This window comes from Pongo abelii, chromosome 7 (assembly GCF_028885655.2).
Source record: "Pongo abelii isolate AG06213 chromosome 7, NHGRI_mPonAbe1-v2.0_pri, whole genome shotgun sequence".
NCBI classification, from domain to species: domain Eukaryota; kingdom Metazoa; phylum Chordata; class Mammalia; order Primates; family Hominidae; genus Pongo; species Pongo abelii.
The window spans coordinates 83,064,346-83,083,975 of NC_071992.2; the positions used below are offsets into that span (position 1 = coordinate 83,064,346).

Sequence of the window (19,630 nt, forward strand, 5' to 3'; positions counted from 1 at the left end):
GCCTCTCTAGTATCCATTTCACTCCCTCCTAATTTTGGGTGGGATTAAACTCACTTTCAGCTCTAGGAATAGGACCTGATTTGACCTAAGCCCCTCATGGCAATCTCTTGCTACAACAATTAGTTCAAGGATACACAAAAACTCAGGCCTTTGCCAATAAGGGCATGGAATTTAGCCACAGTGATTGCTCAATGGATCAGCACATACCATTAAAATTGTCTAAATAGGAACAAAAATTCAGAACTTCTGTTAGATGTTGTTTCAGTAAACCATTGCTCAAGAACAAAGTCCTCAAAACTTAGTGTCTTAAAACATCCAGGATTTATTATTTCTCTCAGTTTTTTGAGTTGGCCATGTGAGTGGTTCTTCTGGTCTAGCCTGAGGTCATTCACGTAGTTGCAGTCATCTGACAGCTCAGTTGGAACTGGAGGGTCCCGATGGCCTCATTCCCATGTCTGGCAATTGATGGTGACTGCTGGTTGGAGTATCTTGGTCTTCTTCTATGTGGCTTCTTATCCTTTAGTAGGCTTCACTAGGCTTTTTGCATAGCATGGTGGTCTCAGGTTTTCTAGAGAGGAAAAGTGAAAGTTACAACTTCTTTTAAGGTTTAATCTCTGGAACTTACATGTCATCACTTCTATTATATTCTGTTAGTAAAGGCAATTCCCAAGGCCAGCTAAGATGTAAGAGAACGGAAAAATAGACCCTGTCTCTTAATAGAAACAGCAATATTGTCAAATTACAAAGGGGTGAGGACACAAGGTGCCATAATTTATTACTGGACATTACCTGCTATCTACAATGCTCGATCGAGGTAAGTTCTGCAGTGAAATTAACATAGATTGCACAACATATTATCCACTATTACCTTTTAAAAATTATCATGTAGATTCCTTCATTTAGAGCAAGCTTGTCCAACCCATGGCCATGGGCCACACGCAGCCCAGGATGGCTTTGAATGTGACCCAACACAAATTCATAAACTTTCTTAAAATGTTACAAGATTTGTTTGTGATTTTTTTTTAGTTCATTAGCTATTAGTGTTAGTCTATTTAATGTGTGGCCCAAGACAATTCTTCTTCTGCCAGTGTGGCCCAGGGAAGCCGAAAGATTGGATACCCCGGTCTAGAACGTATTCCAGTTTTCATTACTTTCCCTTCAGGACTGGTGTTCTGTTCTATCACATTTCTCCATGTGTACCTGCATTTAAGAGTACATGCACCTGTCATTAAGATATGAAGACACCACTGGTCCTGTTTTCTGGCAATCATAAATCCTGGTATTTATATGTTTCACTGGCAGCTGTGTTATATGACATTTGAAATTTCTAGTTGAGGATGGTTCAAGATACTTGGCTGAGGTTATGTGTTTTTCCTTAATCTCTTCAAACCATCCCTCCACCACCAATATATAAAAGGAGAAAACCCATTGCCATAAAGAGAAAGAAAGAGAAACTTGTGCAGCAAAGAAATGTCTACAAATATCTGCAAGATAAAAAGACAATGGAGCCTTTCTGACAAAGAAAAGAGAGCGAGGAAGTGATAGAACAGAGTGACAGGAGGGGGCTGCAGTGGGGAGTGTTGGTGGGTGGATCAATTAAGAAACTTATCTGCAGAGCAACTTACTGCTCTCTTCCTGACATGTCCATTTCTTTGCTTCTCTTCTCTGTTATCTGATCTTTAGCATAGGAACGAAGCATCAATCTCCAAAAATACCTAAGGCTTCTCCTCTGCTGAAATGTGAATATCTACATAGGCAACATTAGAACTTCATGCCATACCTCAGAGTAAAGTTCTCCCATTTTGGCAGTTGGAACTTCCACAGCTAATGATCTGCTCACTGCGTGTTCCTCCTGAAGGCTTCACTTCATCTAGACAAGCCCTGGACACATACTTAAAGTCCCCATTTAGCCTTCCTGTCAATGAGAGAGACCAAGCAGGAAAGCAGTCCCACATAAAACAATAGAGGAAACATCTCTGCTACAGAGAGAAATTATTCCATTCCTCTTTCTTAAATAGAATGGATGTCTGAAGACCTTCAACCCATTAAAGAAAGGATAAGATTAAGAAACAAAACTGTCTCTAGAAGAAACAAAGACATTTTGGAGAAAAATTTAAGAAGGTAGTGTCTCCAAAATACAAAAGCAGTGTTGTGAGAAAGAAACAATTGGGGATCAAATTAGAACATTTGTTATACATATAATCATATCCCAAATGAAAATTTCAAATAAGAGTTTGAATATAAAGTAAGCCTCTCAAGACATAGAGAAAAAACGGAAAAGAGATTGGAGAAAACAGAGACAACAACAAAACAAAATAAAAAGGTTGAACGCTTGAGTTAGATAAGAGATGCAGAGAATATTTCTAGGAAGTGCAACTCAACTAATAGGAATTCAGGGAAATAGACATGCAATAACAGAAGGGAAGAAATTTTAAAGAAATAATACAAAAATTTGCCCAAAGGTCAAAAGAGATCACTTTTCTGTTTGAAAGATTTAAATAATTGAAAGAACACTCATGTAAACATAGTCCTGAATTTTTTTTTTTTACACGAAAGATAAAGAAAAGACTCCTGAACACTTCCAGATAGATAAAACAGATCCTCTACAAAGGATAGAGAGTCAGGTTAGCATTAACTCTCATCACCAACACTGAATGGTAAAAAATGAGCAATGCATTCAAAATTCAAAATTCTAACAGGCAATAATTCTGAACCTAGCATTCTTCCACAGAATATCAACAAAGCATGATGGCAAAATGATTATATTTTGGACACACCAGGACTCAGACAATTTATATCTCTTGTACCCTTTTTAAGGAAGTTACTTGAGATATAACTCAACAAAATGAATGCAGATATCAAGTGATGTTTGTTGGTCAACTGTCTTCCCAAAAGATGTTGAAGTCCTAACCCCCAGTGCCTGTGCATGTCACCTTATTTGAAAATAAGGTCTTTGTGGATTATCAAGTTAAAATGAGGTCATTCGGGTAAGCCCTAGTTTAATATGATGGTATCTTCATAACAAGGGAAAATCTGAACACATAGATAGACAGCATAGAGGAAAGATGATGTGAAGACCCGGGGAGAACACTATCTATGAGATAAGGAGTGTATGAGGCTATTAGAAAATAGGAAAGAGGCATGAATGAATTCTCCCCCATGCTGTGGACACCTTGATCTTGAATCTCTAGCTTCCAGAACTGTAAGATATTGGTATTTTGTTACAGCAGCCCCAGGAAATTAATACATCCAGAGAGATTTCTCTTTTTTTTCTTTTCTTTCTTTTGTATTTTTGAGAAGGAGTCATCCAGGCTGGAGTGCAGCCTGGCTCACTTGGCTCACAGCAACCTCCACCTCTGGGGATCCAGCAATTCTCCTGCCTCAGTCTCCTGAGTAGCTGGGATTACAGGCGCTCACCACCAAGCCCGGCTAATTTTTGTATTTTTAGTAGAGATGGGGTTTCACCATGTTGGCCAGGCTGGTCTCGAACTCCTGACCTCAGGTGATCTGCCCACCTTGGCCTCCCAAAGTGTTGGGATTACAGGCATGAGCCACCGTGCCTGGCCTCAAAGAGAAGATTTCTGATGGAGAAAAATGATAGATTTCACCTAGAGGCCTCGGGAAAACAATCCCTGGGTGACAGTTATCTGTCAGGTTCTGAAGCAATCATTCCAGACTGGGAATAGAATCAGAGGGCTCTGAGGAAAATGAAGAACAGAAGAACCAAAACAAACAAAATCTAGCCTAAGGAGCTAGATAATGTTAATGAGTATGTGAAGAAGGAATATATATTTCTTCTTTCCTCTTAGGATGCCCACCAAAAATAGAAAACAAAAACAGAAAATGAACAAACAGGCTGTGTAACAAAGTCATGGTTCAAATATGAAGGAAACTAAGAGATGTCATGCATACCTTTCAGCAATGATGGTATGTTATGACACAGAAACCATTTAACCTAGAAGTGATCCTTGAGTGTCATGAAGATTATGACTTTGGTCACAGAGAGAATGAGATGCAATCTTATATGAATTGTTTCTGCAGTTAGCATTGTTAAAATAATTGTATAATATATACCCTGTTTATTAATTTTAAGCTTTTAGAAAGAAATATGGGTGACTTACATGTGGTTACAAGTTAAATATTACCAAACCTGCTACTAAAGATACAGCTCAGAAGGTAGAAGTAGAAGGTGGCGAGAGGCAGAGAGACGGGCAGAATTGCTAATCATCTCATTGGGTATGGTGTGCAGGCCAGAGACATTGCCCAAATTTTCAAAAACAAGAAATAGTAGCTTAAGTGTATTATACATTGGCACAAGGTTATCAATATCAGAATTAAAATTATAACTAAAAGTGGACACAACCTTCCTCAACTTGCTAAGGAACATTTGCAAAAACCCTACAGCTAACATCATACTTAATGGTGAGAAACTAGATGCTTTCTCACTAAGACCAGGAATAAGGTAATAATGTCAGCTTTCACAACTCCTTTTCAGCATCATACTGCAAGTGCTAACTAACCAAATAAGACAAGAAAAGAAATAAAATGAAAATAAAAGATTGGAAAAGAAGACATAAATAAAACTGTCTTTGTTTGCCAATGACATGACGGTCCATGTAGAAAATCCCCCAAATTAACGAAAAAGACTCCTGGAACTAATGAGTAATTACAGCAAGCTTGTGGGATACAAAGTTAATATAAGAAAATCAATTGCTTTCTTCCATACCAGCAATGAACAATTGGAATTTAGAATTAAAAACATGAGACTGTTTGCATTAGCATCAAAAAAGAAAGAAAAAAATACTTTGGGTAGAAATCCAAGGAAATATATACAAGTTATATAAGAGGAAAAATACAAAACTTTGAGGAAAGAAAAAAGATCTAAATAAATGGAGAGATATTCCAAGTACATATATAGGAAGACTCAATATTGTCAAGATGTCAGTTCCTCCCAATTTGATCTATAGATTCAATGCAATCCCAATCCGAATCCCAGCAAGTTATTTTGTGGATGTCAGCAAACTGATTCCAAAGTTCATATGGAGAGGCAAAAGGCTTATTATAGCCAACACAATATTGAAGGAGAAAAGCAAAGTCAGAGCACTGACACTACCTGGCCTTAAGACTTACTAGAAAGCTTTCTATAGAGATGTACAGTAGTCAAGACAGTATGGTACTGGCAAAAGAATAAATTAGATAAATGGAATAGAATAGAGAGCCAGAAATTGACACATACAAATATGGTCAATAGATCTTGGGAAAAGTAGCAAAGGTAATTCAATAGAGAGAGGATACTTTTTTCAACCAGTGACGCTAGAAAACTAGATATCCCCATACAAAAAAAGGAGAATCTAGACACATACATTATATCTTTCACAAAAGGCTGCATACTGTATGATTCCAACTACATGACATTCTGAAAAGGACAAGATTAAGGAGACAATAAAAAGGTCAGTGGTTGCCAGGGGCTTGGAGCGGGGGAGGTAAAATTGAATAGGTGGAACATAGGAGATTTTTAGGACAGTGTAACCATTCTGTAAGATACTGTAATGGTGGAAACATGCCATTATACATTTGTCAAAACCCATAGAATGTACAACATAAAGAGTGAATCCTAACGTAAACTACAGACTTAAGTTAATAATACTATATAAATGTTGGCTCATCAACTGTAACAAATTTATCACATTAATGCAATATATTAATAGGGGAAACTAGGGGGAGATGTATGAGGATCCATATGGAACCTCTGTATTTTCCACTCCGTTGTTCTGTAAACCTAAAACTGTTCAAAAAATAAAGTCTTTTTTTTAAAATGATAGAAGAAAGCTATTTTACATGGTTCTATTTTATATTTGCATGACTCTTGAAGTATTCCAGAAGAGAGAGATTCTTCTCCATTACTAAAAGAGGCCTAATACATTAAATATCTGTTTTCAGTAAACTTGTTTTTGTACTTTGGTAATCGTGATTTCTCTCTTGAACTTATTATCATACACTTCTTTCACTCTGTTTTTTTTTTTTTTTTTTTTTTTTTTTGAGAAGGAGGCTTGCTCTGTCCCCCAGGCTGGAGTGCAGCGGTGGGATCTCGGCTCACTGCAAGCTCCGCCTCCCAGGTTCATGCCATTCTCCTGCCTCAGCCTCTGAGTAGCTGGGACTACAGGCACCCACCACCACGCCCGGCTATTTTTTTGTATTTTTAGTAGAGATGGGGTTTCACCGTGTTAGCCAAGATGGTCTCGATCTCCTGACGTCGTGATCCGCCCGCCTCGGCCTCCCAAAGTGTTGGGATTACAGGCATGAGCCACCGCGCCTGGCCCTTTCACTCTGTTTTTTATGGTTCATTTGGGTGCAGGATAGATGGATTTGATTATGTGATTAGCACATTTCAGGTAAGATGAGAATATAATAAAATAAATGTGATATTTGTAGTTTCCTCTTTTCCTCTACACAGGCTTACAATCCACAGCAAAGATTGTTTACTTATAGAACATTTTTCTCTGAGGAAACTACACAAATATTTATGTTGGGTTCTCTTATTAAAGAATGGATAAAGGAGAAACAAAAAACCAAGTCAGACCTATCTTGTTTAGAGATAGAGTGATTAAGCTCTAGAAGGCCAACAGAGTTCTATTGTGTTCTATTCTTCCATCAATTCATTCATATATTCAGTTAGCAAATGTTTATTGAATTACAATTGCATGCCAGGTTCTGGGAAGGCTCTGGGTCCTTTCCTTCAGGACACTGTTGTCTGTCTATAGAGAATCTCGTCAGTTGATCTGCAATTATGATAAAGTGTACTCATTGCTTTGTTAAGAGAAAAAGACTGCACTGTGGAGCTTGGCATTGTAAGAATTGTCAAAGTACTCTATGGTGGCAGGGGTGCACATTGCAAAGTAGAAAGTGGCATGGAATGAGGCCAGAGAGTCCTCATGTGATACATGACATTTGCCTTTATTCTGAAGGATTTGGAGCAGGGTCAGAACCCTCCTATATTCCAGGAAAAACTCTCTTGACCTCTTTTCTTATTCCTGATGACCATGAGACCAGTTCCACAGGTGCTTCCACAACTGCATACAGCAACAAGAATAGAGTGTTTCACCCTTCTTGCTTCCTGACTCAAATCTTATCTGTGTAAGCCCCTTGGCACTCATGCATGGGCAACAAGGAAGTACAGGAGTCAATTAATGCCCAGTGGGGCAATCCTTGACTAATTGGGAATAAGAAATGATGAATAAATGACCTAGAGAGACTAAGAAAAAGAAGGCTGAGGACCAAGCTCCAAAGAACATCAACTTGTAGAAAACAATTTAAGAATTTAAAGATTTAGAGATGGGTCCAGGAAGAGAACTCCGCAAGGAAAGGGTATAGGGATCCAAAGAACGAGAGAACATTGACATCTTAGAAGGCAGAGGAAGAAAGTTTTCCTAGTATGAGAGAGAACCAATACTGTCAAATGTTGCAGGAAGGTCAAATAAGACAAGAAATGAAAAGCATGCATTGGAATTAAAAACATGAAGACATTAGTGATCTGTATCAGATGAGTGTCATTGCAGCAGTGGGAGAGAAGCCACATTATAGGGGTTGAGAAAAGATTTGGAGGTAAAGAAGAAAGGACAATGTATTAGTTTTGTATTGTTGTAGTAACAAATTATAACAAACTCAATAGTTTAAAACAACACACACTGATTATCTTCTTGTCTTGTAGGTTCTTACTGGACTAAAATCAAAGTGTTAGCAGGGCTGTGTTCCTTCTGGGGGCTCTGGAGGACCCTTTCCAGGTTGTAGAGGCTACCCATGATCCTTGGCTTGTGGCCCCTTTCTCCATCTTCAAAGTCAGCAATGTTGCATCTCTCTGACTATTCCTTCAGTCACATCTCCCTCTATAATCATGCCTGAAAAGCTTCTCTGCTTTTAAGGATTCATGTGCTTATACTGCCCACCCCCAACTCCCACAATAATTCAGAAAAATCTCTCCTTCTCAAGTTCCCTAACTTAGTTATATCAGCAGGTAATTGCCTTTTGCCATGTAAAGTGACATTTATAGTTCTAGGGCTGAAGATGCAAATATCTTTGGGCTGCCATTATTCTGCCTACCACAGGCAATGAGTAGAACTCTTTAGAAATTTTTCCAGGAAGAAGAGTAATGTAGCATAGCTTGAAGGCATGTGCAGTTGCAGATTTTTTAAGGAAGTGATGGGGAGGGAAGGCTTAGAAGTTGGATGGACACTGCAGGGATGGTATTCTTTGGAGACAACTCACAGACAAAAATTGGCTGTTTATTTTACTGGGATGCTTGTAGATTAAGTTTTCATAATGAGAAAGTGATTATCCATTACATGTTAGATGATGGCTCTGATGATGATTTGGTCTAAAGCTAGTCTGATCTGAAAATGATTGCATCTTTAAGAACTACAGATTCTTGCTAAAGTAATACTATCCAAACATTGATTTAGTTTGCCATAAAACATTGTATTAGAGAATAAAATATGGTTTATGAAAACTGCATTTCATCCTTTAAGCAATACATATTCTAAACTTGTTATACTGGTATCGTAGAATTAATTACATGTTCTAGAACATCCTGTGCTTGTTATGAGTAAATTACCAAAAAAATTAAGTGGAAGTTACCAGGGGATTAAGCATGAACTGTAAAATAAATTAATAAATATTTTTAGAATTACTTATTGTCCAAGAGCCTTAAATGTGTATTAATATAGTTCCAACGTGTCTATGATAGTCTTCTCTATATAATTATATGTATATAATATATATACATTATATATACACACATATATGTATACATACATATATAAACATATATCATATATCATATATAAAATATGTATGGAAAATATAAATTTACGTGTGTGTGTATATATATATATATATATATGATCTAGAGTTGTCTATTACAGGCCAGAATAGTAAACAAAATGACAGAATCAATTTACTGTATAAAGAGCTTTACTGTGTAATTTACCGATAAAGAGCAGTCTGACTCCTAGAGTTCCCTATTTAACAAGACAGACATGCAATAAAGCAACCTTCTATTTTCTGTGCTGTATCTTTTACCGAAGTTTAGCATCAAATTTGATCTAGTGAAATGGCAGAAAGGCTAAAATGACCTCTATCTGAAATATGACCAAGGAGTTCTCTTTTTCCAAAAAGGCAGCTTTGTATTTTTTAGGCTTTTAGTGTAGGAATAGCCCTTCTCTGGGCCTGACCAAAGGAAGCTTACTGTGCCCTGTGCTTTGACTCTTTGAACCTTATGATAACAAATTATTATTATTATTATTTTCTTTTTGGAGACAAGGTCTTGCTGTGTCACCCAGGCTAGAGTGGAGTGGTGTGATCATAGCTCACTGTGGCCTTGATGTCCTGGGCACAAGTGATTCTACAGCCTTAACCTCCCATATGATAATGGATTCTAACCACACCAAGTTCATGCATATGGAATACATTCAATGGCTGAGCTAGTTTCCTACTTAGTCTCCCCTCTATTTTCTTTTCTCCCATCTCCTTTTCACTGGATGCTTCAACCTCATTAGTATTTGAGGAAAAAAACTGGATCCTGTCCATCATTTTGGTTGTTGCTTTCCTTTTCCTGGCAGACAGGGCCTAAAGTTTCAATAGAGGAAGTGGGGAGGGATACAGCACATTCAGAGTTTATGAAAGACCTTATTTACCATCAAAGTGAAGGTTTCCAGATACTCCAGCCCTGTTTTCTTATGCTCTTGTGTCTTTGATGAGGAATTAAGAACTCTAGCCAGCACAACAGAAGACATTGAGAGCTGGCTGGCAGAAAGCACTATATGGTGTCCTGAAGTTGTTCATTAATTATAAATGATATTGAGGAGTAGACCAAGGAGTAGAAGTGTGTTCAGAAACTTTAAATATCTTAAGAATTTCTACACAAGCACTTCTGAGAGAAATTTGAATTTGTACAGTTAAAAATGAATATTTTTCTGCTAGCTTCCATCACACCAATTTATTTATTTTTTTTTTGCAAAGCATTCATTGCATCTTACCTTTTAAACAGAGTTACACATCATTTTGACCCTCTTCCTGACTCAACTGTAAGTCTTTAGATGGTGGTTCTCAAACATTAGTGAGTTTAAGAACAATCTGAGGACCTTGGTAAGAGAATTTAGGGCAGATATCTGTGGGATTCTCATTCAACAAATTTGTGGTGGGGTCCAGCAATGTTCATTTTAACAAGACCTCGGGTGATTGTAATTCAATGATCTGTGAGCCACCTTGAGAAATATGGGTCTGCAGATCAGGGTCTCTGTGGCTCTTGGGCCTTCGCACTATGCAATGCTCGTAGAGATCCTCAGTGCGTGTTTGTGGAATTGAGGTAAATGCTTTGGATGGGTAAAACCCCATTAATGATTCAAACTCAAGTGTCCTGCTTTCAGAGATGAGCCTGCAGCCCTAACGGATTGTCCATAGACTAATTTTTTGATAGAAGGAAGTTGCATAAGCAGTTCTTTACTGGGGACAATTAGTACAAGATATTCTATTTTATCTAGGAGAACAACTGATAGAAAGTTGCTTTATTTATTTGCTTTTTTCCCTAGGGAAAGGTGCAGACCTGGGGAGGAAGAAATGTTGCCTGTAGTACATGGGGAGAAGGTTCAGTCATGCTTGCATTTCCCATTCATTTCTGGATGTGTGCTTCCTATGTCTTCCGCTTCTTTTGTTTATTGTTTACTAGGTGCTGTGAGGTCTGCTCTTTAATATGCTTTGCCCTTTGTTCTTCTGCCACAGGGTGTGAAGCCATCTACGTTGTTTGCCCTTTGCTCTTGGCTACCTCTAAATAGTCATTTGTAAAAGAAAGAGGAAAATCACATCTTGCCCATCAGCTTTGTGTACATCATTCGAAAATTTTATCTTTAATATACAAAGAAAGTACAATCCTTCTTTGTGTGGTTACAGAGGGGAATGGTCACACTATGCTCTGGAAAGACATCATCTGGAAAACCAATAGGTAATTATTTTAATGTAAATATAGTGAAAAGCATCTTTATGGTTTAGAGTTTTGCTAATGCTTTCAGTGACTGCAACAAATTAACATACCACTTTCTTGCATCAACTCTATTCACTCTTCAGTTTATTTAAATGCCATTAGTTTTAGACTGTTTGAAGTTGATCTGTGGAAAATATATGCGTATAATACCAATTCAAAAAAATATATAAATTGTTTTGTTTGTTAAATGTATTGGAAATATTTAAGGCTTAGTTTCCAATGAGAAAAGGCAATAAACTTTAACTTTCAAATCAAGAATGTTCTGTGTGTCTGTCTTCAAAAACCTAAGATTATTTCCGTTATCTATCTAGCTTTCTATCTTCTGATGAGCATTCAACAACAGCTTTATCTTTTCAATTAGTGACACCGTCTTAAATCACAGCAGCTCTTAGAAACAAAACTGGCACAAATACCCTCGCCTCTCAATGGATTTACATACTATCTTGATGTTGAAAAAAGTTGTAGACATGGAAAACAGCACAGTACAAGGGTGATGCTTATTTTATCTGGGGTTTATTGCATGGGCAGAGGCTGTCATTTTCCCATAGTGTCTTCATTTATTATGCTAATTGAGTTTCCAAGCTCAGACTGGAGGGTGTCTGCCGAATGAACTATTCTCAGTTGGAGGGTTTTAAAAGCAAACCTGTTTTGTGCCTGAATGAAACCAAAAATCAATGTGTTTCTTTTCAAAGAGGGAGGGTCAATACCGTGGTTGTTTTTGTTCCCATCCAGTTATGTAACCGTGGGGACTTGTTTCTTTGCTTTCAGGATTTGTACAAAACACATTAAAGTTAAACAATAGCGGAGGCTTAGGAGTAACCCTCGAGCTGCGCCTTGGAGTGTGTGTCCCTGGGATTGGGAACCTCCTGTGAGTTCCATATCAAGTGCTGCTTTGTGTGTGTGTGTGTGTGTGTGTGTGTGTGTGTGAGCGCGTGTGTGTGTGTGATTAGCCAGTACGCAGCACTTCCCCAGGGTTGTGTTTCCTTTTTCCTGAGATTTGGCGAAGGGTAAAGGGTCGGAGTCACATGGATACAAAGCTTTTGATTAATGTCCAAGTCACTGCTGTGGCTGCCGAAGCCGCTTCCCCTCCAGCCCCGGCCGTGTGAGGCCAGAGCAGCGGGGCCGGGCGCGCAGGGCCTGGCCGGAGCCCCCACTCCCAGGAGTTTCCTCTGCAGAGCCCCGCGCCCCACGCGCCGGGATTTCAGCCCGATCCCCTCCTCTCCCGCGCCCAGCCTCTCCCCAGCATGTAAAGTCTTCTGTCTCTCCTCGGAGTTGGCGGAGGCGGCAACTTTCCATTCTCGCCGCCGGGGGCCGGGCAGCAGCGGGCGCGCGGGTCAGCGCTCAGCACGGCGGGCAGCGCCGCGCACCGCCGCCGACCATGAGCGAGGACAGCCGCGGAGACAGCCGCGCCGAGAGCGCCAAGGACCTGGAGAAGCAGCTTCGCCTGCGCGTGTGCGTGCTCAGCGAGCTCCAGAAGACCGAGCGGGACTATGTGGGCACGCTGGAGTTCCTGGTGTCGGTGAGTGTCCCCGGCAGACGCAGGGGGACGTCCGGGCGGCGCGGGGCGCGGGGCACGGGTCCCGGAGTGGCTGCGGGAAGCGCGCGCGGCATTGTCTGTGCGGGGACCCGGGACGGGCCGGGGCATCACAGGCGCGGGAATCCACGTGTGGACGCTGCGTTCGCGGGCGCGGTGACCCCCGCGGGGATTTGTTAGTGCCCCGAGACTCACTGAGTTGCGGGGGCCTTGGAGACCTCCAGGTCTGAAAAGTTAGCTCTAGAGAAGAGAGCTCCAGTCCAGGGAATCCCGGCTGCCCCATCTTCCCTCACTTTTCTTTTACCCGCCTCCCCAGTCTGCTCAAGTGCGCTGTGTAATTGATTTTCCTTCTTGTTCTTTCCTGGAGACTTTGTTTTAAAGCTTTGGTTTAGTGATTAAAGGTCCAGTCGGCTACATTCAGGTACAGTAAGTTAAAAAAAAATCCTTGAATGTGCTCGAGCTTGAGTTCGTTACTCAGATAACATGGCAGTGGCTACTTTAGTTATGATCTTTGAGACAGAGGATTCTGGTGCAGGGGTACAGAGAGAGCAGCGGGGTGATGATCTCTAGCAGCTGTTGGATATTAAAGCCACATGTGGCGCTCACCCCGTCCTAGTCTTACAATTCCCCCCCTCCCCCCCGGCTTAAATCTGCCTTCTGCTCAGTTTCTGGTCCCCTGTTTACATGGCCCATGAGAGTGCTGTAATCAAGCTTCGGGACTTCGTGGAAGTGGGGATGTACTTACATTCCACGTTTCTGCTTGACTCACTGCCATCTGCTTTGAAAACGTTTCATTCATTTTAGGGCCGAAGGGGCAAAACTGAGTGTAAGTAACTGCTGAGATAACACTCAAAAGTTGAATTTTTCCTATTCACTGCTGAAAAGACAAAGAATTTGAGCCTTGGCTTCTTTCCACCCAGATTCCTGGGAGAGCATCATTCAAAGAACCAGGAGCTTTAGTTTTTGTGATCTCATCCAAATCCTTCTGCTTCCAACAACCAATTCCATGCCCCCTTGGTCTGAAGGAAAATATTTCAGGTGCCAAACTTCCTGCTTAGTGTTCTGAAATCTGTCAACTTTCTGCTTATAATCATGACAGATAAAATTCACTTTTTGGCTGTGGCAAGAAGGAAAGAACAATGTCTCAAGTGATGTAAAATGTACAGGCTGGGTTATGGTTGACTTCTCAAAATCAATATACTTGACTTCCAGGGGCCACATTCTCTGCAAATATATAGGTATTTGAGAATATCCTGGTAACTGGTGGTTTATAGAATTATTATATACTTCCTTGTAACAAAGATTGCCAAAAAAGTATGTTTTTAAGATTTGATTTTTAATAGCTTTAAATTTGGCTTTCATGAAACTTTTTTGGTAACAAAGTTCTTCGTCTTTTGAAGAATCTGAGTCATTTCTTACATAATTACTCTTTAGATCTGTGAACAAAGTACTTTGCAGAATGCTAATTTGCAGAGACAGTTAATCTAATTATATTAAAAACCAATTTGTTGATCTTTATTTAAAATATCAGTTTTTCTTCTAATCTTAAACCTGATCATTACAACAGAAAACTTACTATCAGTATATAGAGTTAGGTAAGAAAGTATGGAATGTATAAAATAAATTTTCCCCTTTTATAAGGAGAACATAATTTCATGATTTCTTTTTATCTCTTTCAGAATTTATGGGCTCTTCCACTTTTCATTTTCTTTGTGCATCATTTGTGCCTGTTTATGTTTATATGCACAATTGCACTAATTAGTCTGAATGTCATCCTAAATAAAAGTTTACTCTGGCTTACAAAGCCTAAGATCTATTTATAATACATTATTAGATTTTCTTTTTAGGGTGTTATTTATAGCTACATTTACTCCCCATGGAGTTTTCTTTGTTACCTGAAGTTGATGTAGTCACTCTGGTTTTGATATTAGACTATGCTAATATGTACCAAGAGCTTTTAATCTATTCAAACCCTTTGGCCTGGTAATTCCTCTTCTAGGAACCTATGCTAAGGGAATGATCAGAGATGGAAACAAGCAATAGAAGTTATTTTTAAAAGTTACCATAGTATTAAATAAGTCGAGTGGTAAATTTGTTGCCAAAAATTGATAGTTTCCTCCTAAGTCAAATTAAATATTTGTTAGATTAGTCATTAATCATTTCTATTATTGCTTTAAGCCATTAACATGGATGAAGGTTGACTAATCTTTATTAGGAAGAGGAAGAAGAGGTAGAAAACATATTTTTAGTTTTACTAAGAACATATTTTTACTTAACCACCCTATAAATAAGCAAACAAAATGGTATTATTAGCTTCATAAAAAGATCATATGTCCCAGCACTTTTGGGGGCCGAGGCGGGTGGATCATCTGAGGTCAGGAGTTCAAGACCAGCCTGGCCAACATGGTGAAACCCGGTCTCTACTAAAAATACAAAAAATTAGCCAGGCATGGTGGTGGACACCTTTAATCCCAGTTACTCAGGAGGCTGAGGCAGGAGAATCACTTGAACCCAGGAGGTGGAGGTTGCAGTGAGCCGAGATAATGCCACTGCACTCCAGCCTGGGTGACAGAGCGAGACTCCATCTCAAAAAAAAAAAAAATCATATGGCTAGAGGGAAAAGCTTTTCTAAAATCTTTCCTATTTCTGAGCCCTCTCTCTCCTCAATTCCCACACTTTGGCCTTTAAGGAAAGAGCATCTTCCCCCACTGCCATCCCCAAGACAGCCCATGAGCATTGCCTCTCTTCTGTATGCCATGATATGGGTCTATGTGCATCTTCTCTGTAGTTGCCCCCAGGCACACACTGCTGTTTGAACAAAGCTCTGTGCCTTCACCTGGCTACTCTTTTCATGGTGGGCTGTGTTTCCTCAGGCCTCTGCCTTTGTTCTTCCTGGGGCCTTCCTTTTGTACCTGGTGGATTCCCACCGGGCTTTCAAGGCTCAGTTAGCCCCTTCTTCCCACGTGCTCCTTGCTTTGTATCCACTCAACCCTGCATTTCCTTCTTCTATAGTACCCAAAGTAGTTGATGTGTGCATTTGTTTACTTTGGTCTCATTCTGTTAGACCTCCTTGAGGACAGGGACATACCACCTTGTGTGCCTGTGCTTTCCGTAATTGTGTGCAGTGCTTGTGACATTGTAGGTCCTCAAGAAACGCTTGTTGAGTGCATGCATGAACCAATGAGTTGACCCATCCTCTATCCTCCCACTCCATTTTTAAGGATAGTGCCTCAATCATCCTGAACATTTTGATTTCCTGTTTTCTTCCATTTGGTCTAAATAAATAGTAGAATTTTCAGTTTTGCTCAGGCACATATGAATTTATGCGGCAAAAAATTTCAAATTAAACATGTGGTACCTGCCTTTAAAACAGAAACATGATTTAAATCAGGTATTGAGGTATTAAAGACTTTGTGTGCACTATTGTTCCGTATATTTTAAATTTTTGTTTGAGATCATGGATAGGTTACACTATCTAGATTAATTATTTTCAGGTCACAGATAAAATGGTAGAGAGTGACCTAATTTGCTTGAATTTATGTTTTTGTTTTGCTTGGGAAATGAAATTTTGTGCTTTATTAAAAATATTTTCAAACATTTCTTCTAAATAAATGATTACATGAACTTAACATCCAGTATTTAACATCCAAAGTCTGGACAATAGTAAGTTACAACCTGTTTCCTGTTTGCAAACCTGTGACAGAGCCTGCCGAGAGGACAGACTCATGTGAGTGGACAGAGAAAAGGAAGACCCAGGTCTGGCTTCATGGATGCACATCCTGTGCAGTGGCCCACGGTTCTGAGCTGAGAAGGATGCCCAGCTTGTTTTAATGCTCTGCTATTGCCATCTTGAAATTCTTGCCAATTTTATCTTTGACCTTGTGTTTTGCAAATGAAGTCTGATGGGACGGTGGACGTGAGCAGAGCAGACACATGGAAGAAAAAAGCTTTATATTTCAGTACCTTTAATAGCATTCCCCCACAGCCCCCTGCTTTTTGAACAAGAAACCTCACATTTTTATTTTGCACTGGGCCTGGAAAATTGTGTAGGCCAGTTACATTGTGGGTCAGTGGCGTTGAGGCAGGATGACCATATAATTTACTGTCTAAATTGGGACACTTCTGAGAGTGAAAGGGAGGGCTATTAATAATGACACTGGGAAACAGATGGAAACTGGGATTGTTCCTGGCAAACCAGAATGCATGGCTAGTCCACATTGTGGGCATATTAAAACAATGACTTCAAGCTATGTGTCTTGTGATAAACAAAATATTTTCAAGTTTGTTGCCTGTCCAGGCTTTGACCTTGGATACCTTAGTATTTGAGTCCCATCTCTAATTTGCTTTGTGATTTTAAACACATTCCTAACTTTTCATGCCCCTTTTTCTTCATTCGTAAAATGGAGAACAGTAGCATTTCTCAGGGGTATTGTAAGGATGATAAGATATATGCATTAGGCTTGGCCCATCTGGCTCATAAGAGGGTCCTATAAGTAGTTACTGTTATTTTGCTGATGCTACAGTTGTTATAAAGAGCCATGCCTATGATCATCATTAGATAGAATTTTTGTTTCTGTTATATTCCTCTTCTACCCTTTCTATATGTCCCCAATTCTCTTGTTTCCTCCTTCTTTGTTTTCCTTCTGTCAGTATAGTCTTTTTAATGATATTCTTATAAATGCTTATTAGTTGATTTTAAGACAGTGAGAAAACTTTATATTCCAGGTAACAACAACCACAGTTAGTATGGCGCCTTGGAGTTTAAACAATTGCATCCTCACTCTATTATTCAGCTTAATATATGCGTGTCTCTTAGATCTTTCAAATTGTGCTCCCCGGAGCAAGGGCTGCTGGAGAGCTAGATTTCATGGCTTCAGGGATAGCCACCCTGGCTTCTCTGTGCATTGGCTCTACCTTTCTCAGATTTGTGCTTTCGTAAAAGCAGTTAGAAAAAACATTTGTCTAGATGGCAAATTCCCAGAGAAAAGGGGATTTGCATTTACTTCGTATGTATGCTTTTCTTGGCCTAAACACAGGGCTTTGTAAATAGCAGGTGCTCAAGAAAACAGACAAACAGGCAAACAAAGCAAAAGCAAACAAAGCAGAATTTGAATGCATCTGAAATCAAACTCTTTAAGTCATGACCTGACTCTTCCAGGCAAAGATGATTGATTCAGCACATTATGCTTAAGGTTTATGTTATGGACTGAATTGTGTCCCTCCTCAGGAGTCATATGTTGAAGTCCTAATCCCCAATACTTAAGAATAGGACTGTATTTGTAAATAGGGCCTTTAAATAGGTGATCGAGTTAAAATGAGGTCATAGGGTAGACCTTAATCCAGTTTGACTAGTGTCCTTCAAAGAAGAGGAGATTTGGACACACAGAGAGATACTGGGGTGTACAGAGGAAAGGCCTTGGGAGGACATGGGGAAAAGGCAGCCCTCTGCAAGCTAAGGACAGAAGCTTCAGGAGAAACCAAACCTACTGACACCTTGATCTTAGACTTCTAAGCTTTCAGAGTTGTGAGAAAATCAATTTCTGCTGAAGCCATCAATCTGTGGTATTTTATTATGGCAGCCTGTGCAGACAAATGCAGCTTATGTTAGGTGCTGGGTCATCACAATACTCTATGAGAGCTATGACACTAGAGCCATAAGCAAAGTCACATGGAGGCAATAGAGATTCTTTCAGTTGGGGAGTCAAGGGAAGTTTTGGAAAGAGTTGATGATAGAGCTGGCTTCTAAAGGATGAGGAGGAATGTGCTATACTGGGAGAATTATCCATCCCCAAAGTGCAGCATGTGCTATGTGACCTCAGTGTGGCAGATCCTGACATTTGGGGGTCTGAAACAGTCTTATAATTATATGCTATTATAATACCAATTACTTTAATATAAAAATAGTAGCTATTGCGATTAGATTTGTTTCTTAGCGAGAGAATTCTGTTGACAAGGTTGAGGAACAAAGATTGAAGTCTAGTTACCCATTAAGAGTCTGTCATTGCATTAGTCCAGGTAAGAAATGTGGAAAGTCTGATCTGGGGTAGAAGCATTGGAAAATATAAAAGAACAATAACAACAAAAATCCCAAACCAAACCATAAACAGATCAAACGCCCAACTATGAGGGCTTTTTTTGGGTAGAAGCTTTAATATTTTATGTACTCTCAGAAGTGGAGGTTTAAGTAGAATGGAGAACATAGGATGAGGCTAGGTATCTAGTTTTGAAGACTAGATGGGTAGTGTCATTGACTGAGAATTGGAATGCAGGGGACAGAACAGCACTAGGAGAAGGAAAATGAATTTGCTTTTGGACATGTTGAGCTGAGCCACAAATACTACTATGATTTTTGAAGATAAGAATGTGGAACTTGAGAAATAATTTGGGCCAAAAGTGAGAGATCTAAAAATTAACTAATCATGTATTTTGAAACCATCAATTGAGTGAGATGACACAAGGAGAGCAATTAGAGGAAGAAAATACACAAAAAAAAGGTAGGATGTTGGAGAGTCAATATTTAAAGGATAGAGGAAGAGTAGAGTGTACAGGTGACTTTGAGCTATCAAAGGCTGAAACAAAGAACTAGGAGAAGGTGGTACTTTGAAAGCCAAGGAAGGATCTAGTTTTCAAAGAAAGGTCTCTTTAAGTGGCAGGACTTGAGGGAAGTGGGGTGTGTGAAGACTGAAGAGGTCGCTGGATCTGGCAGTTAGAATGTCATTGGGGTTTTAGCTTCAGTAGAGCGTGTGAGCAAAAGCCAGACTGTCAGAACCAGTTGAGACATGAGTGGCAGCTGAGGATGTGAAGGATGATGGATAAACTATTCAAGGAGTTTGGTGGTAACTGCAAGGAGAGAAGGGGATGATTTTGTCTAGGGATGGGTAAGGTAGATGAGTCTAGCCAAGGGGAGAAAGACAATAAAAAGGGAACTAAAGCAGCGACAACAGAAAGTGGCAGAAGGCAAATGGCATCTTTGGGGCAAGCATAGCAAGCACCCCCATGGCACTGGGAGATAAGACAGGGCAAAATTTTCTGAAATTTTCTGAGCCATCTTGCTGTGTAACATA

The 19,630-nt window shown here is 39.7% G+C and overlaps 1 protein-coding gene across 3 annotated transcripts in view; it reads left to right on the forward strand.

Annotated features, from left to right (window-relative positions):
* Positions 1–11,848: 11,848 nt before the first annotated feature.
* PREX2 (phosphatidylinositol-3,4,5-trisphosphate dependent Rac exchange factor 2) overlaps positions 11,849–19,630 on the forward strand; it is a 308,213-nt gene continuing 300,431 nt past the window's right edge. For 2 of the 3 annotated variants that reach the window (XM_024251586.3, XM_024251587.3), the window contains exon 1: positions 11,850–12,551. In XM_024251586.3, the coding sequence (XP_024107354.1) occupies positions 12,411–12,551 (141 nt within the window). In that variant the 5' untranslated portion in view covers positions 11,850–12,410. Of the gene's footprint in view, positions 12,552–19,630 lie in introns of all 3 variants that reach the window. The other variant, XM_054561712.2, reaches the window with a different exon arrangement.